At 40.5% G+C, this 24,160-nt stretch overlaps 1 protein-coding gene across 13 annotated transcripts in view; it reads left to right on the top strand.

Moving 5' to 3' along the window:
• The first annotated feature begins 203 nt into the window (after positions 1-203).
• Positions 204-24,160, top strand: part of brca2 (BRCA2 DNA repair associated) — a 32,946-nt gene continuing 8,989 nt past the window's right edge. The window contains exons 1-20 of one of the 13 annotated variants that reach the window (XM_035748283.2): positions 204-221; positions 1,319-1,344; positions 5,980-6,054; positions 6,176-6,424; positions 9,071-9,131; positions 9,282-9,331; positions 9,431-9,459; positions 9,557-9,668; positions 9,757-9,818; positions 10,057-10,147; positions 10,259-11,014; positions 11,147-14,869; positions 18,153-18,251; positions 18,363-18,432; positions 18,618-19,138; positions 19,405-19,583; positions 21,465-21,649; positions 22,012-22,182; positions 22,625-22,753; positions 23,001-23,259. In XM_035748283.2, the coding sequence (XP_035604176.1) occupies positions 6,003-6,054; positions 6,176-6,424; positions 9,071-9,131; positions 9,282-9,331; positions 9,431-9,459; positions 9,557-9,668; positions 9,757-9,818; positions 10,057-10,147; positions 10,259-11,014; positions 11,147-14,869; positions 18,153-18,251; positions 18,363-18,432; positions 18,618-19,138; positions 19,405-19,583; positions 21,465-21,649; positions 22,012-22,182; positions 22,625-22,753; positions 23,001-23,259 (6,798 nt within the window). In that variant the 5' untranslated portion in view covers positions 204-221; positions 1,319-1,344; positions 5,980-6,002. Of the gene's footprint in view, positions 222-373; positions 1,345-5,979; positions 6,055-6,175; positions 6,425-9,070; positions 9,132-9,281; positions 9,332-9,430; positions 9,460-9,556; positions 9,669-9,756; positions 9,819-10,056; positions 10,148-10,258; positions 11,015-11,146; positions 14,870-18,152; positions 18,252-18,362; positions 18,433-18,617; positions 19,139-19,404; positions 19,584-21,464; positions 21,650-22,011; positions 22,183-22,624; positions 22,754-23,000; positions 23,260-24,160 lie in introns of those variants that run through there. The other 12 variants (XM_035748292.2, XM_035748281.2, XM_035748291.2 and 9 more) reach the window with 12 other exon arrangements.

Below are 24,160 nucleotides of genomic sequence, written 5' to 3' on the forward strand. Positions count from 1 at the left end.
GCCCGTTCCTGCTTGCCTTTGCCCACCTCCTTGATTGTTCTGCCCACAAGGACTAAATTGTTACCATTGGAAACGACAGGCTGTGGTCTATCTTGGTTTAGTTTTAAAACATGTTTGTTAATGTGTCGTTATAATGTTTTAAGTATTTTGAAGTGACTGAAAGATTGAAGTGAAGGGTCACTGAGGTTGGACGAGATTTTGAAGATGGGCCTATTTGAAGAGTAGGGCTATTTTTTATTTTCTCAGAAGTACTGAGTTTAGGTAGGAGGATTTAGAAATGTGGCGCTAATGTTGTAAATCGTAATTAGACCCACACACTCCAGCAGAGTAGGTGTCGGCATGCACCTTAAACGTATGTTTGCGGACCGCCCATTGCACCATAGAAAAAGAAGGTTCTGACTGATAGATAGTCTGACAAACATTTTACGTTACCTCATTAAGCAGTCAAAGGAAGTCATAGCTATCGGTCTGTTTTCTGTGTAAGGACTGCTAGCTACAGTGCACTCTCATGTTTACCCCTGCTGTGAGAAGGAGAACGAGACATTTCTTATGTATTTGTTTTTATTTTATCTCTTGCACCTAGCGTAGCTTGCTATAGCTGTCATCACTTTTTTTTATCAGTGTTGGTTTGTTGTTAGCTATCTAAGCTAGTTAACGTTAGATGTCTTTATGTAACGTTACCAATCTTCATATCGTTAACTTTTCAACTTACTAACGTTAGCTCTCTCTAGCTAAGTATGGACTAACAGTGTTAACTCGTTAGCTATCTTGCTAGTTATCTTTAGATGTCTTTACGTAACGTTACCAAGCTAGTTAAATCTCCATATCGTTAACTATTCTGTTGACTAACGTTAGCTCTCTAGCTAAATATGGACTAACAGTTAGTGGTAACAACTCCTTGTGACAACTTTATTAGTTAGCTACTAAGCTAGGTGCGTTTTAGCAACGCTAGTATTTAATTTACGAACTAGTTGTTTGACCCCCTGAAAAGTCTGCCGGAAGCCAGCAGTGAAATACAGTTCAATTTCAATTTACTATGTGGATTGTGTATATAGTTGATCATTATGCAGGGGGAATATGGAACATATACCGTGGGTCTTGCAGTTCCTCCGGGAGGTCAGTTCCTTACTGCTTACCTCAAGTCAAAGTCCCCCACAAAGTCTTGCTTTTTTGTGCCGTTTATGGCGCACTTGCAGGACTGTTATTTTGACATGAGGGTAAGCGGAGAGGAAGTGGGTCTACAACTGACCCACGTTTGGAAAGTTTAATTAATGTTCTATTATATGCTTTTTCTCAACTTCCCCCCCCCCATCATAAGGACCGACCTTAAGGACATTTGGCAGAGTAAGTTGAAATTACATTTTTATTTAACGAATGGCTTCCGGCTATGGAACGCCGTTTGGGTATTTGCGTATCAAACAATATACACGTCAAAAATATATGCACGTCAAAACACTATTTGACTCGTCAAATAACACAATTCTATTATAGAAGGTTGTGTGTACTGAATTTGCACGTGCAGGCCAAGCGCCACCACTGTCAAAGCTGTACAAAAATACGCCTGTAAACAAGTACACCATCCACGAACGATGTGTTTACCATACCGTGTTGGTAATAAGTAATTATTTGTTCGACCGAATGGGATAACGTCTGTGTGAGCATTTTTAAATAAGATAAGGATCCAACGAACATGATCAATGTTTGCAAGTATATTTGATAATGATGTTATTAGCAACTTTTGGGGTAGCTAGCTTTAGCTTGGTACCTAGCTTGCACCAATGCAACCAGCTTGAAAACAATGACCAGTAGAAACTGCAGTCATTATACATTTTCTTAGCAATGATTTAGGAATCCATGTGAGTAAGTGTTAGCTAGGTTGTCACTTGTTGTTCTATTAAAATCGAACTTCAGTTCATGAAAATAACTAGCTAGCCAGCTACTTAACCTTGTTGCCCAAAGCTAACGTTATAAACAACCAGCTAGCTGAATTTGGCTAGTGAGGCTTGACCAGACCGGGTTATTGTGTTGTGAAGTTAGCCACAATAGTGGAATTTGCTTTTCACCTTCAAAATAAGTCCCTTTTTTGAAAGTGACGCAGAAGGTTACAATTGGTGGAATCATGCCTAATTTAGACAAAACAATGTTAAACAAAGTTGGAATGTGGAGCAGTCTTCGGTGACACCCACAGAACACAACTGAAGAGTTGACGCAAATATTAGCATCATAGCTCTTATTAAATTAAAGGTTAAATAAAATAAAAAGTAAAACATATACAACAAAAAATGCAGGACTTTGACTGTGGGAAATTACCTCCCCGGTCAGAGTATTGACATTTAATATTGCACTGTACCGCCTTACCCCCTCAGAGTAATCAGACTCCAAAACATCCACATTGAATTGTTTTTCCTCTGGAATAGTGTTCAATACACATAGTAGGTTGACTGGTACAATAAATGTGGCTCAATTCAGTGGTTTCAGAGTCCCGCAATAAAAACTACAACGTTAATGTTCTCTGGTTGTCACTGAATAGACTGATAACCCATGTCATTGACCCACAATCCATAGGTAAGGATGTACAGTTAAATAAGTATGCCCTCAATGGAATTTGAAAGTCGACATCTAGTGTGATTTCAACAGATTGTCAAATTAACAATTTGTCTTGTTTTAATTGATATAACATTCCAACCTCGTTTAGCACAATCTTTTCCATTATGGCATGATACCACTATTTGTATTCAATTGTATCACTTTTAATGAGACTTATTTAGAAGTGAACTGCAAATTCCACTATTGTGGCTAGCTTCACATAGGTGGGTCGGACCACCATTAATCAAATAAGAACTGTCTTATAAATTAGGAGTATTTTAGATGACACCCAGCTAGATAGCTAGATCTATCAGTTACCTAATATTAGCAAGCTAACTACCTTGCCTAGCTTGCCTTGTAAACATCATGCAGTGAGGTAGCTAGCAAACCAACCTGGTCTCAGCATTTCATATGATTCTGTACGTAAATCCGGGACATCATACTAAATTAACTGTTACATTTCAAATGGTATGTATTATTTTGTGAATGTTTATCACAATTCATATTATGTTCCAAATTTGCTAAATGTACAATATGTTGTACATTTGCAAAACATATGTCACAAATTCTAGCTAGGTGGCTATGGTTAGCTGATATTAGCTAGAGATAAGGGTTAGCTAACATGCTAAGTAGTTGCAAAGTATCTTAAAAGTAGCTAATAAAATGCTAAAATTGTCTGTGAGATTCTAACTTGCAAGATGTTACTGTTATATGCCCACCTACCCACCCCGACCAACCACCCAGTAACCATTTGTCTTATGTTATATTTGGTATGGTTACATATCAAACTAATTTGAGTGTCCCGGATTTACATTTACTATGTCTCGTCTATAAGAACAGGCTGAGCTAACAGATGGCTTGCCACAGAGTGTATTCAGAAAGTATTCAGAACCCTTTACTTATTTCACGTTACAGCCTTATTCTAAAATGGATTAAATAGTCTGCCGATCCGATCACATCTACACAAGTATTCAGTACTTTGTTGAAGCACCTTCTGGCAGCGATTACAGCCTTGATTCTTCTTGGGTATGACACTACAACCTTGGCACACCTGAATTTTGGGAGTTTCTACCATTCCGCTCTGCATATCCTCTGTCAGATTGGATGGGGAGTGTCACTGCTCAGCTATTTTCAGGTCTCTCCAGAGATGTTAGAACGGGTTCAAGTCTGGGCACTGGCTGGGCCACCCAAGGACATTGAGATTGTCCTGAAGCCACTTCTGCATTGTCTTGGCTGTGTGCTTAGGGTCGTTGTCCTGTTGGAAGATGAACCTTTGCCCCAGTCTGAGGTCCTGAGCGCTCTGGAGCAGATTTTCATTAAGACCTCTGTACTTCACCTCTCTGACCAAGGCCCTTCTCCCCCGATTGCTCAGTTTGGCCGGGCGGCCAGCTGTGAGAAGAGTCTTGGTGGTTACAAACTTCTTCCATTTTAAGAATGATGGAGGTCAATGTGTTCTTGGGGACCTTCAATGCTGCAGACATTTTTTGATACCCTTCCTCAGATCTGTGCCTCGACACAATCCTGTCTCAGAACTCTATAGACAATTCCTTTGACCTCATGGCTTGGTTTTTGCTCTGAAATACACTGTCAACTGTTGGCCCTTATCTAGACAGGTGTGTGCTTTTCCAAATCATGTACAATCAATTGAATTTACCATCTCAAGGATGATCAATGGAAACAAGATGCAACTGCGGTCAGTTTTGAGGGTATACTGCGGTCAGTATTCAGGGTCTGAATACTTACAGTTCCAATCAAAAACACATATGGAATCATGTTGTAACCAAGAAAGTGTTAAACAAATCAAAATATATTTTATATTTGAGATTCTTCAAAGTAGCCACCCTTTGCCTTTGTCAGCTTTGCACACTCTTGGCATTCTCTCAACCAGCTTCACCTGGAATGCTTTTCCAACTGTCTTGAATCAGTTTCCACATATACTGAGCACCTGTTGGCTGCTTTTCCTAAACTCTGCGGTCCAACTCATCCCAAACCATCTCAATTGGGTTGAGGTCGGGTGATTGTGGAGAACAGGTCATCTCATGCAGCACTCCATCACTCTCCTTCTTGGTCAAGTAGTCCTTACACAGCCTGGAGTCAAATGATATTCCCGCTAAGTGCAAACCAGATGTGATTACATATTGCTGCAGAATGCTATGGTAGCCATGCTGGTTAAGTTTCCCTTCAATTCAAAATAAATCACTGACAATGTCACCAGCAAAGCATCACCACCTCCATGCAGTGGGAACCACACATGCGGAGATCATCCGTTCACCTACCCTGCGTCACAGGCACGGTGGTTGGAACAAAAAATCTCACATTTGGACTCAACAGACCAAAGCACAGATTTCCACCAGTCTAATGTTAATTGCTTGTGTTTCTTGGCCCTAGCAAGTCTCTTATTGCTGTCCTTTAGTAGTGGTTTATTTGAATCAGTTTTACCGCGAAGGCCTGTTCCACACAGTCTCCTCTGAGCAGTTGATGTTGAGATGTGTCTGTTACTTGAGCTCTGAAGCATTTATTTAGGCTGCAATTTCTGAGGCTGGTAACTATTGAACGTATCCTCTATAGCAGAGGTAACTCTGGGTCTTCCTGTCCTGTGGCGGTCTTCATGAGAGCCAGTTTGATCATAGCGCTTGATGGTTTTTGCGACTGCATTTGAAGAAACTTTCAAAGTTCTTGAAATGTTCTGCCTTATCTAACCCTATCTTCAAGTAATGACGCTGTCGTTTCTCTATGCTTATTTGAGCTGTTCTTGCCATAATATGGCCTTGGTCTTTTACCAAATAGGGCTATCTTCTGTATTCCACCTCTACCTTGTTACAACACATCTGATTATTTCAAATGCATTAAGATGGAAACAAATTCCACAAATGTAATTTTATCAAGGCACACCTGTTAATTGAGATGCATTCCAGGTGACTACCTCATGAAGCTGTTTGAGAGAATGCCAAGAGTGCAAGTCTGTCATCAAGGCAAAGGGTGGCTACTTTGAAGAATCTCAAAAATAAAATATATTTGGATGTGTTTAACACTTTTGGTTACTACATGATTCCATATGTTAGTTAATAGTTGATGTTTTCACTATTATTCTACAAAGTGGAAAATGTTAAATAAAATAAATACCTTGAATTGAGTAGGTGTGTCAACCTTTGACTGGTACTGTATGTAAATAAGGTCTGCGTTTGTATTAATGTCTAAACTTTCGCTTTGGCATTATGGGGTAGTGTGTTTGCTGAAACATTTTAATTGATTAAAGTTTAGAATAAGGCTGTAAAATAACAAAGGTCTGAATAGTTTGCGACTGCACTGTAGGTTTGCCAGTCGTGAATGCTGCATATAGACTAGCTATTTGCTTATCTAGCTAAGTAAACTTTAATAATCAACTCGTTTCAGGCATACCACAGATGACCTAAGACATGGACATAAGGAGAAACATGTTTGATGCTTTCAAGGATCAAATATGGGAAGGTAGCAAGTCATTTTTTAAAACTTTGCATCTAATTTTCTCAATCATTAATGTACCTGCTAGCAATGATATTGTCATATAATTTATACTGACTCTTCTCTATTCCATATCCTCTCAATGAAGATTTGGGACCTCTGAACCCAAACTGGTTTGAAGAGCTCACTGCTAAAGCTTCCAGTCGGGATTGGGGTGATACAGAGAAAGATAATCCCAGTACTGCAATATCTTGTGGACAAGATGGCAGTTTCAAAACACCATTGGGGAAATGTCCCCTTGATGGTGATATGTTCTCTACCCCAAAGATTTTCAGGCAGAGAAGACCACAGTCTCCTGAGACGTTGATAGAAGATGCAGTGTTTTTTCCTGATCAAGGTAGAGAAATATTTGTTTGCACTGTTCATAATAAACTATTCTAAATTTCATCATTGACTTACCCTAGCCCAAAATGTACTCTTAAGGATTTTTGGCAAGCCTACTCCTTTCACATCCAAGGACCTACACTACTGTTCAAAAGTTTGGGATCACTTAGAAATGTCCTTGTTTTTTAATTTGAAAGAAAAGCATAACAATTGTCAATTTTAAAATAACATCATATTGATCATAAATACAGTGTAGACATTGTTAAAATTGTAAATGACTATTGTAGCTAGAAACACCTTTTTTAAATGTTTAATTTAAAAAAAAATATCTAAATAGGTGTACAGAGGCCCATTATCAGCAACCATCACTCACTTCCAATGGCACGTTGTGTTAGCTAATCCAAGTTTATCATTTTAAAAGGCTAATTGATCATTAGAAAACCCTTTTGCAATTGTTAGAACAGCTGAAAACTGTTGTCCTGATTTAAAGAAGCAATAAAACTATTGAGATGCAACTTACATCTTGATGTTGGTCCCACAGAAAACATTGGTGAAATTAAAATAACTTATTTAAAAAATGGAAAAGTGATGCATGCATATGTAATCACCCTTTTGCTATGAAGCCCCTAAATACGATTTGGTGCAACCAATTACTTCCAGAAGTCACATAATTATTTAGATTGCACACAGGTGGACTTTATTTTAGTGTCACATGTTCTCAGTTTACATAGTTGAAGTCGGAAGTTTACATACACATTAGCCAAATACATTTAAACTCAGTTTTTCACCATTCCTGACATTTAATCAGTTAGGATCACCACTTTATTTTAAGAATGTGAAATGTCAGAATAATAGTGATTTCTTTCAGCTTTTATTTCTTTCATCACATTCCCAGTGGGTCTGAAGTTTACATACTTAATTAGTATTTGGTAGCATTGCCTTTTAAATGGTTTAACTTGGGTCAAATGTTTCGGGTAGCCTTCCACAAGCTTCCCACAATATGTTGGGTGAATTTTGGCCCATTCCTCCTGACAGCTGGTGTAACTGAGTCAGGTTTGTAGGCCTCCTTGCTCACACACGCTTTTTCAGTTCTGCCCACACATTTTCTATAGGATTGAGGTCAGAGCTTTGTGATGGCCACTCCAATACCTTGACTTTGTTGTCCTTAAGCCATTATGCCACAACGTTGGAAGTATGCTTGTGGTCATTGTCCATTTGGAAGACCCATTTGCAACCAAACTTTAACTTCCTGACTGATGTCTTGAGATGTTACGTCAATATATCCACATAATTTCCTGCCTCATGATGCCATCTATTTTGTGAAGTGCACCGGTCCCTCCTGCAGCCAAGCACCCCCACAACATGATGCTGCCACCCCCGTGCTTCACGGTTGGGATGGTGTTCTTCGGCTTGCAAGCCTCCCCCTTTTTCCTCCAAACATAACGATGGTCATTATGGCCAAACAGTTCTATTTTTGTTTCATCAGACTAGAGGACATTTCTCCAAAAAGTACAATCTTTGTCCCCATGTGCAGTTGCAAACCGTAGTCTGGCTTTTTTATGGTGGTTTTGGAGCAGTAGCTTCTTCTTTGCTGAGCGGCCTTTCAGGTTATGTCGATATAGGACTCGTTTGACTGTGGATATAGATACTTTTGTACCTGTTTCCTCCAGCATCTTCACCAGGTCCTTTGCTGTTGTTCTGGGATTGATTGCACTTTTTGCACCAAAGTACGTTTATCTCTAGGAGACAGAACATGTCTCCTTCCTGAGCGGTATGATGGCTGCGTGGTCCCATGCTGTTTATACATGCGTACTATTGTTTGTACAGATGAACGTGGGAGCAATTTCCAAACGCCTGAAGGTACCAAGGATGAGCCAGACTTGTGGAGGTCTACAAAAGATATTTTCCCCTGAGGTCTTGGCTGATTTATTTTTGGAATATTCCATGATGTCAATCAGAGACACTGAGTTTGAAAGTTGGCCTTGAAATACAGCCACAGGTATACTTCCAATTGACTCAAATCAAAGTCTTCTAAAGCCATGACATTTTCTGGAATTTTCCAAGCTGTTTAAACTTAATCTATGTAAACGTCTGACCCACTGTAATTGTGATGCAGTAAAATAATCTGTCTAAACAATTGTTGGAAAAATTACTTGTCATGCACAAAGTAGATGTCCTAACCGAGTTGCCAAAACTCTAGTTTGTTAACAAGAAATTTGTGGAGTGGTTGAAAGACGAGTTTTATTGACTCCAACCTAAGTGTATGTAAACTTCTGACTTCAACTGTAGATAATTTGAACTGATGGGCGCCTCTCTTCCGTAAAGCTTTAACATGGAAATATTCCTAGGTGTGGGAATCTTGTTAAAAAGGTGTCATAATTTTACAATTTCTTTCATGAAAATAAATGAAAGTGAAGTTCCAAAAGTTTCCAAAACCGTATCGCAAGTGAGGATCTTAAACGTGTGGACAGAGCGTCAGAACAGTTGTACAAATTCCTGCTCCGTCATAAGTTCTTTAACTGAGAACCCTTCTTTGGTGAACGAGTGCTAGACCTACCTCTAACCAGTTGGCCTATCTCCTTTTTCTTGATTTTCTATGTTATCCCTGATTACGTGGCTGCGGAATGTGTGCACTGGTATTTTCCATTTTGCTGCTCAGGAACCTCTGCAACTGAAAAAATGGACACAAGCCCATGCTTATTTGGAAAATCAATAGACAGGTGAGAATGTCTGTCTCTTTTGTGCAGATACGTTGGCTTTTCACAAATGTGCTCATCTAAAAGTACACCTTGCTTTGCTAATGCCTGGATCCTGATATTCTGACCACCTGCTCAGAATGTGATGGTTGACATCAGTGGTTCTATTTTCAGCGGGACCCCCAGTAAATCCTATAGAACAAGGCTGCATGGAGACAGTTTTGGTAAGCTGACTGGTGACTTTTCAGTGTTGATCGATGTTGATATTTATTATATTGGTATTTATTGTTTTTATTTAAAATTTGCACAACTTCCTTTTACAGGGCTGCTTGACACACCGAAACACTCTACGGTAGGTGCAGCTGTTCTTGGGAAATCTTTTTAAAACCAAACTAGTGTTTTAAAAGTTCCAATACACTTTTTTTTTTATTAAGATCTTTTTATTTCAGCAGGCACACTCTACCAAACGTATATCTGAAAGTCTTGGTGCACAGTTAGACCCTGATATGTCCTGGACCAGTTCTCTCAATACACCTGTCATGTCGCCCACCATAATTTTGAGTAAGTATGATCCTGTATGAATTTGGAGTTTTATTATAATGGGAGTTTTACATTGGTTGTCTAAAATGGCATGTCCTCACCCTTGCAGCTAAAAGTGAGGAGCATAGTCTAATGTGCCCAGTAAGAATTGCTACGGAAGAGCAGGTTATGGTGAGTATTCCATACAATCCTAGAAAAACTCATGGCAGGTTAAGGATAAACAGATTTTTCTTCCTCTAAAGATGTCTAATGCTATTGACTTGCTGTAATTTTAAAAACTAAATTGGATACATAGTACAATATTGCTCCAGTACATTGGTGTCCCCTTGATTACACTTGGATACTCTACCCATGCTCAAGGCATTTGTGTATCAGACTTGTAGAGAAGGATTTGTCTGCCCTCATATAGTTTGTGCGAAAGCTTTTCCCTTCGGCCAAGGAGTCTAGAAGCACAATGCTGTCACCAGAACAGAATGATAGACCTCTCTGTCAACACAATGGTGAGTATTTGTTGACTGGTAACTACAGTAGTAAATATTGTAGAAGTTACTCTGCACAATAACACTGTGTAACAGATACAAGTACTGATTATTTCTCTGATATACCAACAGGACTGGATTCCCACTTGCCTGGTGTGATTGACATCTCCCCTGGCTTTCAAGACACGTTACCTGGTGACAGTGGCAGCCATTGGAAACAGACTTTACCAGATGCTATTGAAGACGGAGAAATCTCCAGCACAATGACCGGTGTCGTAGATGGAGCCGAGGATGTCATCTCCATATTCTTCAGCAACAAAACTTTGGCTTTACAACAGGTGAAGACCAACGAGAGAATCAAAAGGAAGCCAAGTGGCGCAACTAAGGAACACGTACCTACTTCTACAACGGAACATGACAAAGTATCCAGTGAGAGAGCAGAAGAATACCAACACACCAGGGAAACCTCTGAGCCTCTTGAGTCCAGGACTGACATGAAGTCTGGGGATTTGGTGACTTCTCAGTGGACTCTAATAAATGTACCTGACTTTTCAGGCTATGATATGGATTCATTTCACCATGAGGGGTCTTCCTCTACTAAACACATAATTCCACACGGTGGCAAAGGTGAAACATTCCGTGATTTCACTGGAAGCCAGCAGGAAGCCACTGTCCAGGTGGAGTCTGCTCTTTCCAGAAGAACATTACCATGCACCAGCCAGCCAGAGGGATCTCAATTGACAGGGTCTGTAGTCGAAAGCTCTCTAGAACACACCTTTCCCAGGAAAACAAGGACATTTGTTTACTGTGTCCAAAATCCACTTCTGTCAGTGCAAGAGAAATATGTTACTCAGATGTTACCTGCATCACCTGGAACTGCTCCCAGAGGTAAGATTGTAATGCTGTTTTTTAATCTCATTCCATTTATTGTATTGATTTCTTTCATTCAATGAAACGATTTCACTGATATATATTTATATATATTGATACATATGCTTTTATTCTCTTCCATCATGTTAGGTGAAAATCAGAACATGAAACAAAGTAAAACCATACCAGATGAAGCTGAGGTTAATAATCTTAACAAAACTGCCTTGGATGGGAAAAAGCCGCTAGTTCAGAAAAGTGCAGCTGAAGAAAATATTGTTTCACAAGCACCAAGCAAAGACCCTGATCTTGATATGTCACAGCTTTGCAGGGTATTTGCACAAGATTTTAGCCAAGTAATTGACTACAGTCAACCATGCAGCAAAAGAGCAGATGCTATTAAAAATGGCTTCTCTGCATCAGCTTGTCTCTCAGCAATGAGACTAAGGAACAGAAAACTGTTGAATAGACTAGAATGGGGTCAGGAACCTGAACATTTTAACTCTGGCATCAGTGATGAAATGCATATTCCTGGTTCTCAGTTTAGCAACTCTGCAAACACATCTAGAATGAAGAGTACAGTGTGTGATAGCGGCTTCCCCCCCTCCACCCTTTCTGATGTCACACAAACAGAATCATCCAACGTTCACCCTAGCTCTGAAAAAAGTTATGGAAATCAATCATCTAGAGGGTTTAAAACGGGTAACAACTGGATTATCTCTTTGCCTCCAGAAGCAATCAAGAAAGCAAAAGCATCATTAGATTACTTAATTGAGGAAAATATGACTGATGTTGTTACTGCTGCCAGTGAAGTGAAACCTGTGTTGTCATGTGTGACAGGAAGCCGACTGTCCACAGAAGTGAAGTTCATTAGTCCACTCAACATTGCCAAAAGGTCAAAGCAAACCAGCGTAAAATTGAATGGTCAAGTTCATGTTCCGACCCATCAGAGCATCAATGTTTCGGTTTCCTCACACCCTGGGTCTGGTTTCAAAATGGCCTCCAATAAGAAGATACATTTTTTTTCAGCAAATCTGGAGAAAGACGAGGATCTGTTTAAGGAGATTGAGGATGAAATACCTGCAGTCAATATTCCTGAGATAAGCCTTCCTGAGGAAGGTAACATGTCATGTGGATTGGAGCTTGTTGATGGATCTCATTTACCACCTCTACCCTATACACGCCAGAGGTCTGTTAATAGCCAAGGTCCATTGACAGCCTCACAGAGAGCTGATGTTTCAGAATTGTGCAGTCTCTTAGAAGCTGCAGACAGCCAATTTGAGTTCACACAGTTTAAACCAGCAAAGCTGAACTTCTATGTTCCAGATGGTAGCCCCCCTCGTCAATCTGAGAAAGAGTTAGATCCCGACTTTCTCACAGGCATAGATTTCGATGACAGTTTCAACTCTGATGTTGAGAAGCAATCTGTAAAGATGGTCACCCCTGACAAAAAGACAACTATTTCTCATTGCAAGGAAATTTGCCAAGTAACCACCAAAATTAAATCTAGTGGGGCATCATCCAGCAATTCAACAGAGAAATCCAAAGAACATGTTATCCACAGAAGAGTACTTTACATTCCCAGTTATAGCTCTGAAAACATAGCTGACCATTCCTTTGGTTTGTTGACAAAATCCACAAACAAGAACCATTTACTCGATATGGATACGAACACCAGTGGAATGGAGTGTGAACGCAAAAATCTCCCCAAGTTGGATGTGGGTTTTAAAACTGCTGGTGGAAATGCTATGATAGTTTCAGAGAAGTGTCTGAGCAAAGCAAGGGCCTTGTTTGCAGATTTTGAGGAAAAAAACTGTGCACCCAAGTGTGCAGTAAAAAATACAGAACAAGTTGAAATTTCACCTGTTCAATATAGAGGCGAAGTTGACACAAATGTTTATTCAAATGTGACACATTTTCATGGCCCTGAAAAGAAAGTAGATCTGAAGGAACTACATGATGAATACATTGACAAGATTAAAGTGGACTTTACACATTCTCACACACATGGGGATGGTGGTTTCCAGACAGCCAGTGGTAAAGGAGTGACCATCTCGGCAAAGGCCCTTCAAAAAACCAATGCAGTCTTCAAAGACTGTGACGCTAAGGAAAGTTCAGGTTGTGCATCAAAGCTGAGCAAAACAAGTGTTGTATCAGAGACTGGCAGCAATAATTTTGAGAGAAACAATTGTGGCTTCAGCACTGCTCGAGGGAAGAGACTTGATGTTCCTGCAAAATCTCTACTGACTCTCCTGAATGACTGTGATGAATTGGAAAATTCTAAGCCAGGGAAAATCCCCAGCTTGAATGCAAAGATACCAAGTCAGAATATTCAGCAGAAAAGTGACTGTGATTTTAAGAAACCCAGTATTAAAGCAGCCTCCATATCAGCAAGGATCCCTTTTACAGCAAAAACTCAATTTGATAGTGGCATGTCACATGATGTTCTAGGGGCAAAGAGCAAAATGCTTGAACCAGAAAATTCTCAAACCCATGCTAAAGATCCTTTGAAAAATGGATGTGGGTTCAGCACTGCCAGTGGTAAAATAGTGTCTGTGTCAGAAGGGGCGCTATTGAAAGCACAGGCTCTTTTGAGTGAATGTAATGTAGATGGAGAGGAACTTTCTAAATCAAAGAAAAAGATCAGAGTAGATCTTCATAACCCAACACAGAAGCACAGTGGATTTAAGACTGCTGGTGTCAAAGAAGTTACCGTATCACCTAAGGCCCATAAGCAAGCACAGGCTCTTTTCAACAACTGTGATTTCAATATGGACAGCTTAATCAGTGCTGAAGCAAAGCAAGGGAATATAGATGTAAAGTCTGCTGATGGTCTGATGAACAATCCAGGGAAAAGCTATTGTGCCTTCATGACAGCTGGTGGAGAGAATGTGCATGTATCTGAAAAAGGTATTTTGAAGGCGAAGAGCATTCTGAATGAAAACCTTGATAACTGCACAGACTCAAATGCCATTGAGGAGGCTTGGTTTTCAGATGGTAGATTTTTGTTACTCACTGAAGATGGTACAGGTGTCAAAAAAGGAGCAAGGAACAAATCACATTATTCTGACCTCAACGGGGATGAAAAGAGCTGTGATTTCAGCACTGCCGGTGGGAAGACTGTGCATATGTCCGATGGAGCACTCCAGAAAGCAAAGTCTATTCTGAACGAATGTGATGTAATTGAAAATCCACAACCTGAGAATGGCCACAACGTGCATCTGGAAAAGATTCCAACAAAGGAAATGCATGAAATCTCTCATGGTAGTGCAGCCAGTGGGAAAGGGGTGTTTATTTCAGAAAAGGCTCTTCAGCATGTGAAGTCTGTGTACGTTCTGGGTGAGACTGGTAATGTAAAATATTCAGTTGGCAGTAATCCAGTCGGAAGCCATTTTGGTTTTAGCACAGCCAGTAGTAAAGGACTGTCTGTTTCAGAGAAGGCACTTCAAGAAGCGTCTGATACCCTTGCCAGGGATACTGACCCTCACAAAAGATCTGAAGAAAATAGGCCACTGAAGGTCCCTTCTCCCCATATTAATGTTCAGTGTGTGCCGGTCAAAGCAGTTCGACTGGAGGACCGCGAAGTGATCCAGACCATTGTTGGAATGGAATGTAGTAAGTCTTCGTCTGTAGAATGTCAAGCGGAGTCTTCCTTGTTAAATTTTGAATCCCTTGGATTCAGTGGCTGCTCTGTGACCCAGAGGAGGTACTTTGCCCAGGAGGCCATGGATTGTACCAAGGCTCTTTTAGAGGACGAAGACTTGACCGATCATTGTCCTGGAACACCAATCCAAGCTAAACCCATGTCCTGCAAGGGGAGTTTTGAGATGAGAAGTGGAATTTGGAAAAGGTCGGCAGAGGATTTAGGGATGACAGGTAAGATATACAGTAGCAGTCAAAAGTTTGGAAACACTTACTCATTCAAGGGTTAGTTTATTTATTTTTTAAATTACATTGTAGAATAATAGTGACTACATCAAAACTATGAAATACCACATGGAATCATGTAGTAACTAAAAAAAGTGTTCATTAAATCAAAATATATTTTAGATACTTAAGTCGGGTTTGTTCCTTGTCAATCATTGGCTCATTTGTGAAATTAGCCTTCAGACTATCTTTAATTAAATCATTCTAAAACCTTTATTAATGCAATTGCAGACATAAGTTGACAACAGGAACATAGCATGCATGTTTCCGAGTAAGTTCTGCAAAATAGAAAGGGGTCCGAGTTTTATTATTCCTACAGTCATATATCTTAGTGATGTCACTGCCTACGTCATTACCTTCTACTCATGAAACCAAAACCATGCCTACACAGCTATATAAACAAGTTTTAGTGTTATCTAAAAGCTCCGCAGTAAATGTCCACTCCCCAAGTTGATTTATAGTGGAATGTCTGACTAGTCGCTTATCTCTTAACCTGTTATGGAATAGGAGACGGTTGCGTCCCACTTAAAAAAAGAAATGGGAGAATGCAGCGCGGCAAATTCAAAAAATGATATAAAAATCACATGTAACATACTCAACTAAAGCTACACTCGTTGTGAATCCAGCCAACATGTCAGATTTTAAAAATGCTTTTTGGCGAAAGCATAAGAGGCTATTATCACAATGTCAACCAAGAGAGTAGCATATTTCAACCCTGCAGGCGCTACACAACGCTGAAATAAAATACAAAACATGCATTACCTTTGACGAGCTTCTTTTGTTGGCACTCCACTATGTCCCATAAACATCACAATTGGACCTTTTTGTTCGATTAATTCCATCTATATATATCCAAATGTCCATTTATTTGACGCGTTTGATCCAGGAAAAAACTTTGCCAAAATATTTGAAACTACTTTTGTAATACAACTTTAGGTATTTTTAAACGTTAATAATCGATCAAATTGTAGACTGCGCAATCTGTTTTCAATACAGGAAGTAAACAAACCATGCTCCTTTTTACGTCTTACGCAACTCTCGATAGTGTAACGTTGATGTGCTTCTTCTTCATTGCACAAATGAATAACCTTAACCAAATTCCAAAGACTGGTGACCTCCAGTGGAAGCGGTAGGAACTGAAAACAGGTTCCTAAGAAATATCCCATAGCAATGACAACTCAGTGAACAGTCAGAGGCAGCAAAAAAAAAATCTGAACAGTCCTCGGGGTTTTGCCTGCTACATAAGTTCTGTTATACTCACAGACATGATTCAAACAGGTTTAGAAACTTCAGTGTTTTCTATCCACATCTACTAATAATATACATATCTTATATTCTTGGCATGAGTAGCAGGAAGTTGAAATTGGGCACGCTATTTATCCAAAAGTGAAAATGCTGCCCCCTATACCTTAACAACTCCCCTGCAGCGTTCTGTCTCAGTCTCGCATTTCTCAGACAGTTTCTTAATAAGTGGCAGAGATTAGAAAAGCTTGTGGATCAATATTAAACCTTTATAATGAATATATATAAAATCTGTAGTCTAGGACCCTATAAATGTAAGGAGGGAGAGGTCTTATAACCCCTCCCCTTCTATTAATACAACACAAGCATAATCAATTATTATAATAGATCAAACATTTGGTACAGCCCCTATCATGTTCCCAAGGTGAACCCGACAGTAGCCACCCCTTGCCTTGATGACAGCTTTGCACACTCTTGGCATTCTCACAACCAGCTTCACCTGGAATGCTTTTCCAACAATCTTGAAAGAGTTCCCACGTGCTGAGCTCTTGTTAGCTGCTTGTCCTTCACTCTGCGGTCCAACTCATCCCAAACCATCTCAATTGGGTTGAAATTGGGTGATTGTGGAGATCAGGTCATCTGATGCAGCATTTCATCACTCTCCTTCTTGGTCAAATAGCCCTTACACAGCCTGGAGGTGTGTTGGGTCCTTGTCCTGTTGAAAAACAAATGATAGTCCCACTAAGCGCAAACCAGATGGGATGGTCTATCACTGCAGAATGCTGTGGTAGCCATGCTTATTAAGTGTTCCTTGAATTCTAAATAAATCACTGCCCGTGTCACCAGCAAAACACCATCACACCACCACCTCCATGCTTCACGGTGTGAACCAAACGTGCGGAGATCATCGGTTCACCTACTCGGCGTCTCACAAAGACACGGTGATTGGAACCAAACATCTCAAATTTGGACTCCTCTGACCAAAGGACAGATTTCCACTGGTCTGTCTTGCTCGTGTTTCTTGGCCCAAGCAAGTCTCTCCTTATTATTTTTGTCCTTTAGTAGTGGTTTCTTTGCAGCGATTCAACCATGAAGGCCTGACCAACGCAGTCTTCTCTGAACAGTTGATGTTGTCTCTGTTACTTAAACTCTGAAGCATTTATTTGGGCTGCAATTTCTGAGGCTGGTAACACTATTGAACTTATCCTGTGCAGCAGAGTTTGGGTCTTCCATTCCTGTGGCGGTCCTCATGAGAGCCAGTTTCATCATAGTGGTTGATGGGTGTTTGCGACTGCACTTTCAAAGTTCTTGAAATTTTCCGTATAGACTGACCTTCATGTCTTAAAGTAATGATGGACTGTCGTTTCTGTTTGCTTATTTGAGCTGTTCTTGCCATAATATGGACTTGGTCTTTTACCAAGTAGGGCTATTTTCTGTATACCACCTCTAGCTTGTCACAACCCAACTGATTGGCTCAAACGCATTAAGAAAACAAATTCCACAAATTTACTTTTATCAAGGCACACCTGTTAATTGAAATGCATTCCATGTGACTACCTCGTGAAGCTGTTTGAGAGAATGCCAAGAGTGCAATGCTATCAAGGCAAAGGGTGGCTATTTTGAAGAATTCGAAATATTTGGATTTGTTTAACACTTTTTTTTGTTTACCACATGATTCCATATTTGTTATTTCATAGTTAGGATGTCATCTATTATTCTACAATGTAAACTAAAAACCCTTGCATGCGTAGGTGTCAACTTTTAACTGGGACTGTGTGTGTGTGTGTGTGTGTGTGTGTACACTGTGTATCTATCAGATCTAAAATAACAAATGTGATCAGATATTGTAATTGGGAGGAGCCTAGAGGAGTATTGTTAGACATAACTTTTTACTTGCATATATATACAGGTTTGTGTGTTTACCAATCTAATATTGTTTTGAAGAAAATTATTTACAGCATTGTTCTTTATGTGATATTATATTCAATAGACCAGCCTCCTCTGAAAAGAAAACTCTTGACCAAATTCGACAGAACTGTGGATTGTATTCGACGGTCAAAACTCACTCCAGCTAAAAGCAGTTCAGATGGTAAGACAGTTGACCTTTTCTAAGTAACGAATTATCAAGTAACACAATTCCCTGTACAATGAAAATGAACATTGACAAGATGGTTCATCAATGCATATTTGATTGTTTCAGGTACATTTAAAGACAGGAGAGTCTTCAAATATAATGTGGCTCTTCAACCTAATGTCACAAGGCCATATCGGTAGGTAATCAATTTTAAACAAAGGTATTTCTGAACTAGAGTACAGTACCTGTGTGTATTTGTTGTTTTCACGTAGTTCAAACAACATATGTATTTTGAAATTATTTATCAAATAAAATGCATTCATTCATTCACCTAGCATGAAATCTGTGTCATATTCTCATCACCTATGTTTGCCTTTCCAGCGCTAATCAGAGATGTGTAGACACAAGGCTGAATAAGCCCGAGCCACAGAAGACAACGTCAGATCCAACTGCCAAAGACCGTAAACCAGTTAGCTCCAAGACAGCTGTATTTGTCCCCCCATTCCGGAAGAATGTCAAGCTTGAGTCACTGGGGAGCAGTGGTCTTCAGGACAAGACTAGAGCGCCTGGTGTGTTTGTTTCCCCGTTTCGAAAAAACAACCGCTTAACCAGGGAGGGTTCCTTTAAGCCTTCAGAAGATAATTATTCTCCCTTCATCTCTGAAATGCCTACCAAGACCACATCTGTTCCACTTCCTAAGTACAACCCCATCACTGACACTGGTAGTGATAACGCAAAGGAGTCCATTAAGGACCCACAAAATATTGACAAAACGGACCGAGGTGATGATTGTGGCCATTGCCTTCCTGTCACCCTAGGAGGAGAGGATGCCACTGCAGAGGAGTCTATTGCAGGTCAGCTAGCCCCTGATGCCACCGGTACCCTTCTAGACGTTGTTTATGGTACAAATATAATAATTTATCTTGCCTTTTTATCATCTTTGGGATATTGTAAACAATATTATTAGTTTCAACATGGTGTGACAACACGTGAAAAATTATGCTGATCAATTTACTGGCTTGGGACTAAATGTGTGTACTGAATCAGAACATGTATTTATCCGAAAGTAATTAACAAGAAGGCATTTGAATCGGGACTGATAAATTGTAACCGATGTGCACTTATCAGGAGTCGACTTAATGTCAAAAAATAATGTGTGTGTGTTCAGATGCAGAGTGCTTGCAGCTTGCCCGAGACATGCAGGACATGAGGATAAGGAAGAAGAAGCGGCAGACCATTAGACCTCTCCCTGGCAGCCTGTACCTGGCCAAGACATCTGGGGTGGCCAGGCTGAACCTCAGGGAGGCTGTTGGAGGTTGGCACCCTGTACAACACACACACAAACAGGTACTGTAACTAACACACGCAAACATACTTTTTTTTGCCACTCTATGTGAACCCGTTGGAATGATCTGGATTTCTGCGTAAATTGGTCATAACATTTTGATCTGATCTTCATCTAAGTCACAACAGACAAACAGTCTTCTTAAACTAATAACACACAAATTATTGTGTTTGTTTCTTGTCTTTATTGAATACATAATTTAAACATTCACAGTGGAGGTTGGGGAAAGTATGTGAACCCTCAGGCTAATGACTTCTCCAAAAGCTAATTGGAGTCAGGAGTCCGCTAACCTGGAGTCCAATCATTGAGACGAGATTGGAGATGTTGGTTAGAGCTGCCCTGCCCTATTAAAAAAACACTCAAAACATTTGTTTGCTATTCACAGAAAGCATTACCTGATGTGAACCATGCCTCGACAAAACCGATATCAGAAGACCCAAGATTAAGAATTTTGGACTTGCATAAAGCTGGAAACGGTTACAAAAGTATCTCTAACAGCCTTGATGTTCATCAGTCCATGGTATGACGAATTGTCTAGCACTCTTGCTACTCTCCATAGGAGTGGCCGTCCTGCAAAGATGACTGCAAGAGGACTGCGCAGAATGCTCAATGAGAATAAGAAGTGTCAGCTAAAGACTTCCAGAGATTTCTGTAACATGCTAACATCTCTTTTGACGAGTCTACGATACGTAAAAAACACTAAACAAGAATGGTGTTCATTGGAGGACACAACATAAGAAGCCACTGCTGTCCAAAAAAAAACATTGCTACATGTCTGAAGTTCGCAAAAGATCATTCTGTGAACAGATGAAACTACATTTGAGTTTGTTTGGAAGGAACACACAACACTGTGTGGAGAATAAAAGGTACAGCACACCAACATCAAAGTCTCATCCCAACTGTAAAGTATAGTGAAGTGAGCAACATGGTTTGGAGCTGCTTTGCTGGCTCAGGGCCTGGACAGCTTGCTATCATAAACTTGGGAATTAATTTTTCTGTTGACCAAGACATTTTGCAGGAGAATGTTGGGCTATCTGTCCTCCAGTTGAAGCTCAACAGATGTTGGGTGACTCAACAGGACAACGACCCAAAAACAGAAGTAAATCAACAACAGAATGGCTTCAACAGAAGAAAATATGCCTTCTGGAGTGGCCCAGTCTGAGTCCTGACCTCAACCTGATTGAGATGCTGGGGCATGACCTCGAGAGCAGTTCACACCAGACATCAGAAGAATGTTGCTGAACTGAAACAGTTTTGTAAAGAGGAATGGTCCAAAATTCCTCCTGACCGTGTAGGTCTGATCCGCAATTACAGAAAACATTTGGTTGAGGTTATTGCTGCCAAAGAAGGGTCAACCAGTTATTAAATCCAATGGTTCACATACTTTTTCCACCCAGCACTGTGAATGTTTACACATTGTGTTCAATAAAGACATAAACACATATAATTGTATGTGTTATTAGTTTAAGCAGACTGTTTGTCTATTGTTTTGATGAAGATCAGATTCAATTGTATGACCAATTGATGCAGAAGTCCAGGTAATTCATTAGGGTTCACATACTTTTTCTTGCCACTGTAACACACACAAACAGATATTGTAACCTACACATACAAACATACTGAAACACACAGACAAACAGGTAGTGGAACACAGACTGACAAACGGGTGTTGGAAGACACACACACACACACAGACTGATACTGTAAAAACAGACCGATAAACACACTGGATTGGTAGAGGTGGAACAGGGCTTTTGATGTCTGATTTAGAATATGAACAATGGTGAGTGGCTGGGGGCTTGTCTGTTGAACTTGATAAGTGTGTTTTTTTGGGGGGGGGGGGTAATGACTGATGTCTAATCCTCATTGTGGATATTACTCAGCTGTATGGCTATGGAGTGCACCGGCATGTTTGGGATATCAGCAGTGAGAGTGCTGAGGCGTTCCGCTTTGTTTGCCGACACTTCTTCAGACGCGAGGCGTTTGTAGAGGGGTGCATTCAGCTGGCCGACGGGGGTTGGCTCATTCCTCGCAACGATGGAACTGCAGGGAAACATGAGTTCCACAGGTACGGTTTTATTGATTGTTTGGGACAGGTAGCATTCGTTCCAACTGATGAAGTTGTTAATTTTCAACTTTGCTATGTATTCCCTTGAACATATTTATTATTAATTTGGATTAATGTATGTATGTAACAGGTATACTGATGCTCCATCTACCGCTATATCGAAATAGTTTTTAGAAACAAATTTAAATACATTTGTACTTAAATAACTAGTTAATCAACTTGAATAAATATTTGGTTTATAGGTTACATCACTGATGCTGCAGTTAACACTACATCGCAATACTTTGATGGTGAACTTGATAAAAATGTATACATTTTTAAATAATGAATTAAACTGAACATAAGCTCCCCCTCTACTTCAGAGCGTTGTGTGACAGCCCTGGCGTGGACCCCGAGCTGATCAGTGAGGACTGGGTGTTCAACCACTACCGCTGGGTGGTGTGGAAACGGGCCTGCATGGAGAGGGCATTCCCAGAGGTGATGGGCAGCCTCTGTCTCACACCAGAACAGGTGCTCCTACAACTGAAATACAGGTACAGCAGCAACTGCTCTGGTGCAGGTCGTTGGTGCACTTTCCTTTACTAACGACCTGTATCAATGTGCGCACATCGGTACAGGACGATAGTAGGGGAATACGCACTCACGCCCTGGACCAGAGCTACCAGCAAGTAACCTCATACTGCGTAAGAACATTAAATGATTTTGGATAAAGAGTGTATGTGTTTTGTGTAATGTACATGCCTATTCAGCCTTTTATGTGACCAGGATATTTCAATTTCTGTTTTTATATGGTGAACCCATAACAATGTGTACAGTGAAGTGAGGTTGAAGAGAAACTTGCATACATAAACTGCAGACAAAACAAATTATTGTGCGAACGAAATGTATCACTTATTTGTGTGTGTGCTACACACAAATAAGTGTGCTGTGAACCACAGCAGCAAGTAGCAAGGCTATTGTGTGTGTGTGTGTCAGGTACGACTTGGAGGTGGACAACAGCAAGAGGTCTGCTCTAAGAAAGATCATGGAGAGAGACGACACGGCAGTCAAGACCCTGGTGCTTTGTGTATGTGGTGTTGTCACCAAAGGCCATAACCCAACAAGGTGAAACGGAGTAGAAAAATAAATGACTTTGTTCAATGTGAAGTTTGCCAAAATAAGTCGATTGACTTATTCAAAATTGACTTCATGTCATATAGTTCTGTAGAAATTGTTATGTTATTATTGTTTATAACCTCGGTTCTATGAAGGTCGAGAAGGAAATGCAACAAACCGGTATGGAGCTTGCTTCCCCATGAGTGTGTTGCATTTAGTAAGCGGACTGAAAGAGAACCCTATGTGCATCACATAGGCAGAGCTGGAGTGAGACCAAGACCAAAACCCCACCCGGGAGCGCCGCAGGGTCTAAAGCGAAGTCGTCCCCTGTAGGCTTGATCTGGCTGACGGATGGCTGGTACGCCATCAAGGCCCAGCTGGACGTCCCACTGACCGCCATGCTCCACCGGGGCCGCCTGGCGATTGGGGGAAAGGTGCTGGTCCACGGGGCCGAGTTGGTGGGATCTCAGGATGCCTGCTCCCCACTAGAGGCTCCCGACTCCCTCATGTTGAAGGTAAGAACTGGGTTGTATTCATTAGGCACAAACCAGAAGAAAAGAGACTGTAACTGGGAGGAACTGCTTGTACTTGTCTAATAAGAAACGCTGTTTTCCATTGCGCCCCGCAATGAACTCAAATGTAAGAAGACAATATAGCCGATATGGGCTTAGAAGACACTCAGTATTCAGAATGATATATTCCAACTACATATTACTGCATGTAAATGTACTGTAAATTCCTTTAGAATTCAGTCTGACTGTGCTACCAGTAGGGCTGGCACGGTAATTCTTTAATCGTGTAACCGACGATTATTGAACGTGATAAATCTTTGTTGCTCCTTGTTTTAGCAAGGTGTTGTAGCAAACAAGTCTTCGGTTGCCTAGGCAACACACCTCTCCCTGCAGCAGCCAGGAGTGGAGGAGAGTAGAAAATGTGTGTAAACCAGGCTTTGTTGATAATTTTTTGTGTGTGTGTATGTATGTATGTATGTATGTATATATACATATATATAAAATTGTTCAAATAGCAATTATTAACTGTGACCGACAAATAATTCTTCCAAAATTCCAGAACTGTCACATCCCTAACTACCAATAACAGCTAGTACCACTACTACTACTACGGATCTTCCCGGGTCATTTTCAGTAGGGCACACGAGTCCTGCACAGGCATGATTTTTAGGCCCTATCCATGCCTGATTGCTTCTGCCAAATTTAAGGCCTTGCCCAAAATCAAAAATTACTTCCTCCATTAGTAAATCCATTAGCTGTTCCTCTCTGTCACTCGCTCTCTGAACGCAGCTCGCTCTGCTCATGGATGCTCTAAGTATCCATAGCACCGGCTCTACTGGTGCTGCTCTGCTCAATGACGAGACATGAGAGAGCAGTTAGCTGTTAGCTACTTTTCGTCACTCTA

This window comes from Oncorhynchus keta, chromosome 33, assembly GCF_023373465.1.
Source record: "Oncorhynchus keta strain PuntledgeMale-10-30-2019 chromosome 33, Oket_V2, whole genome shotgun sequence".
Classification (NCBI taxonomy): domain Eukaryota; kingdom Metazoa; phylum Chordata; class Actinopteri; order Salmoniformes; family Salmonidae; genus Oncorhynchus; species Oncorhynchus keta.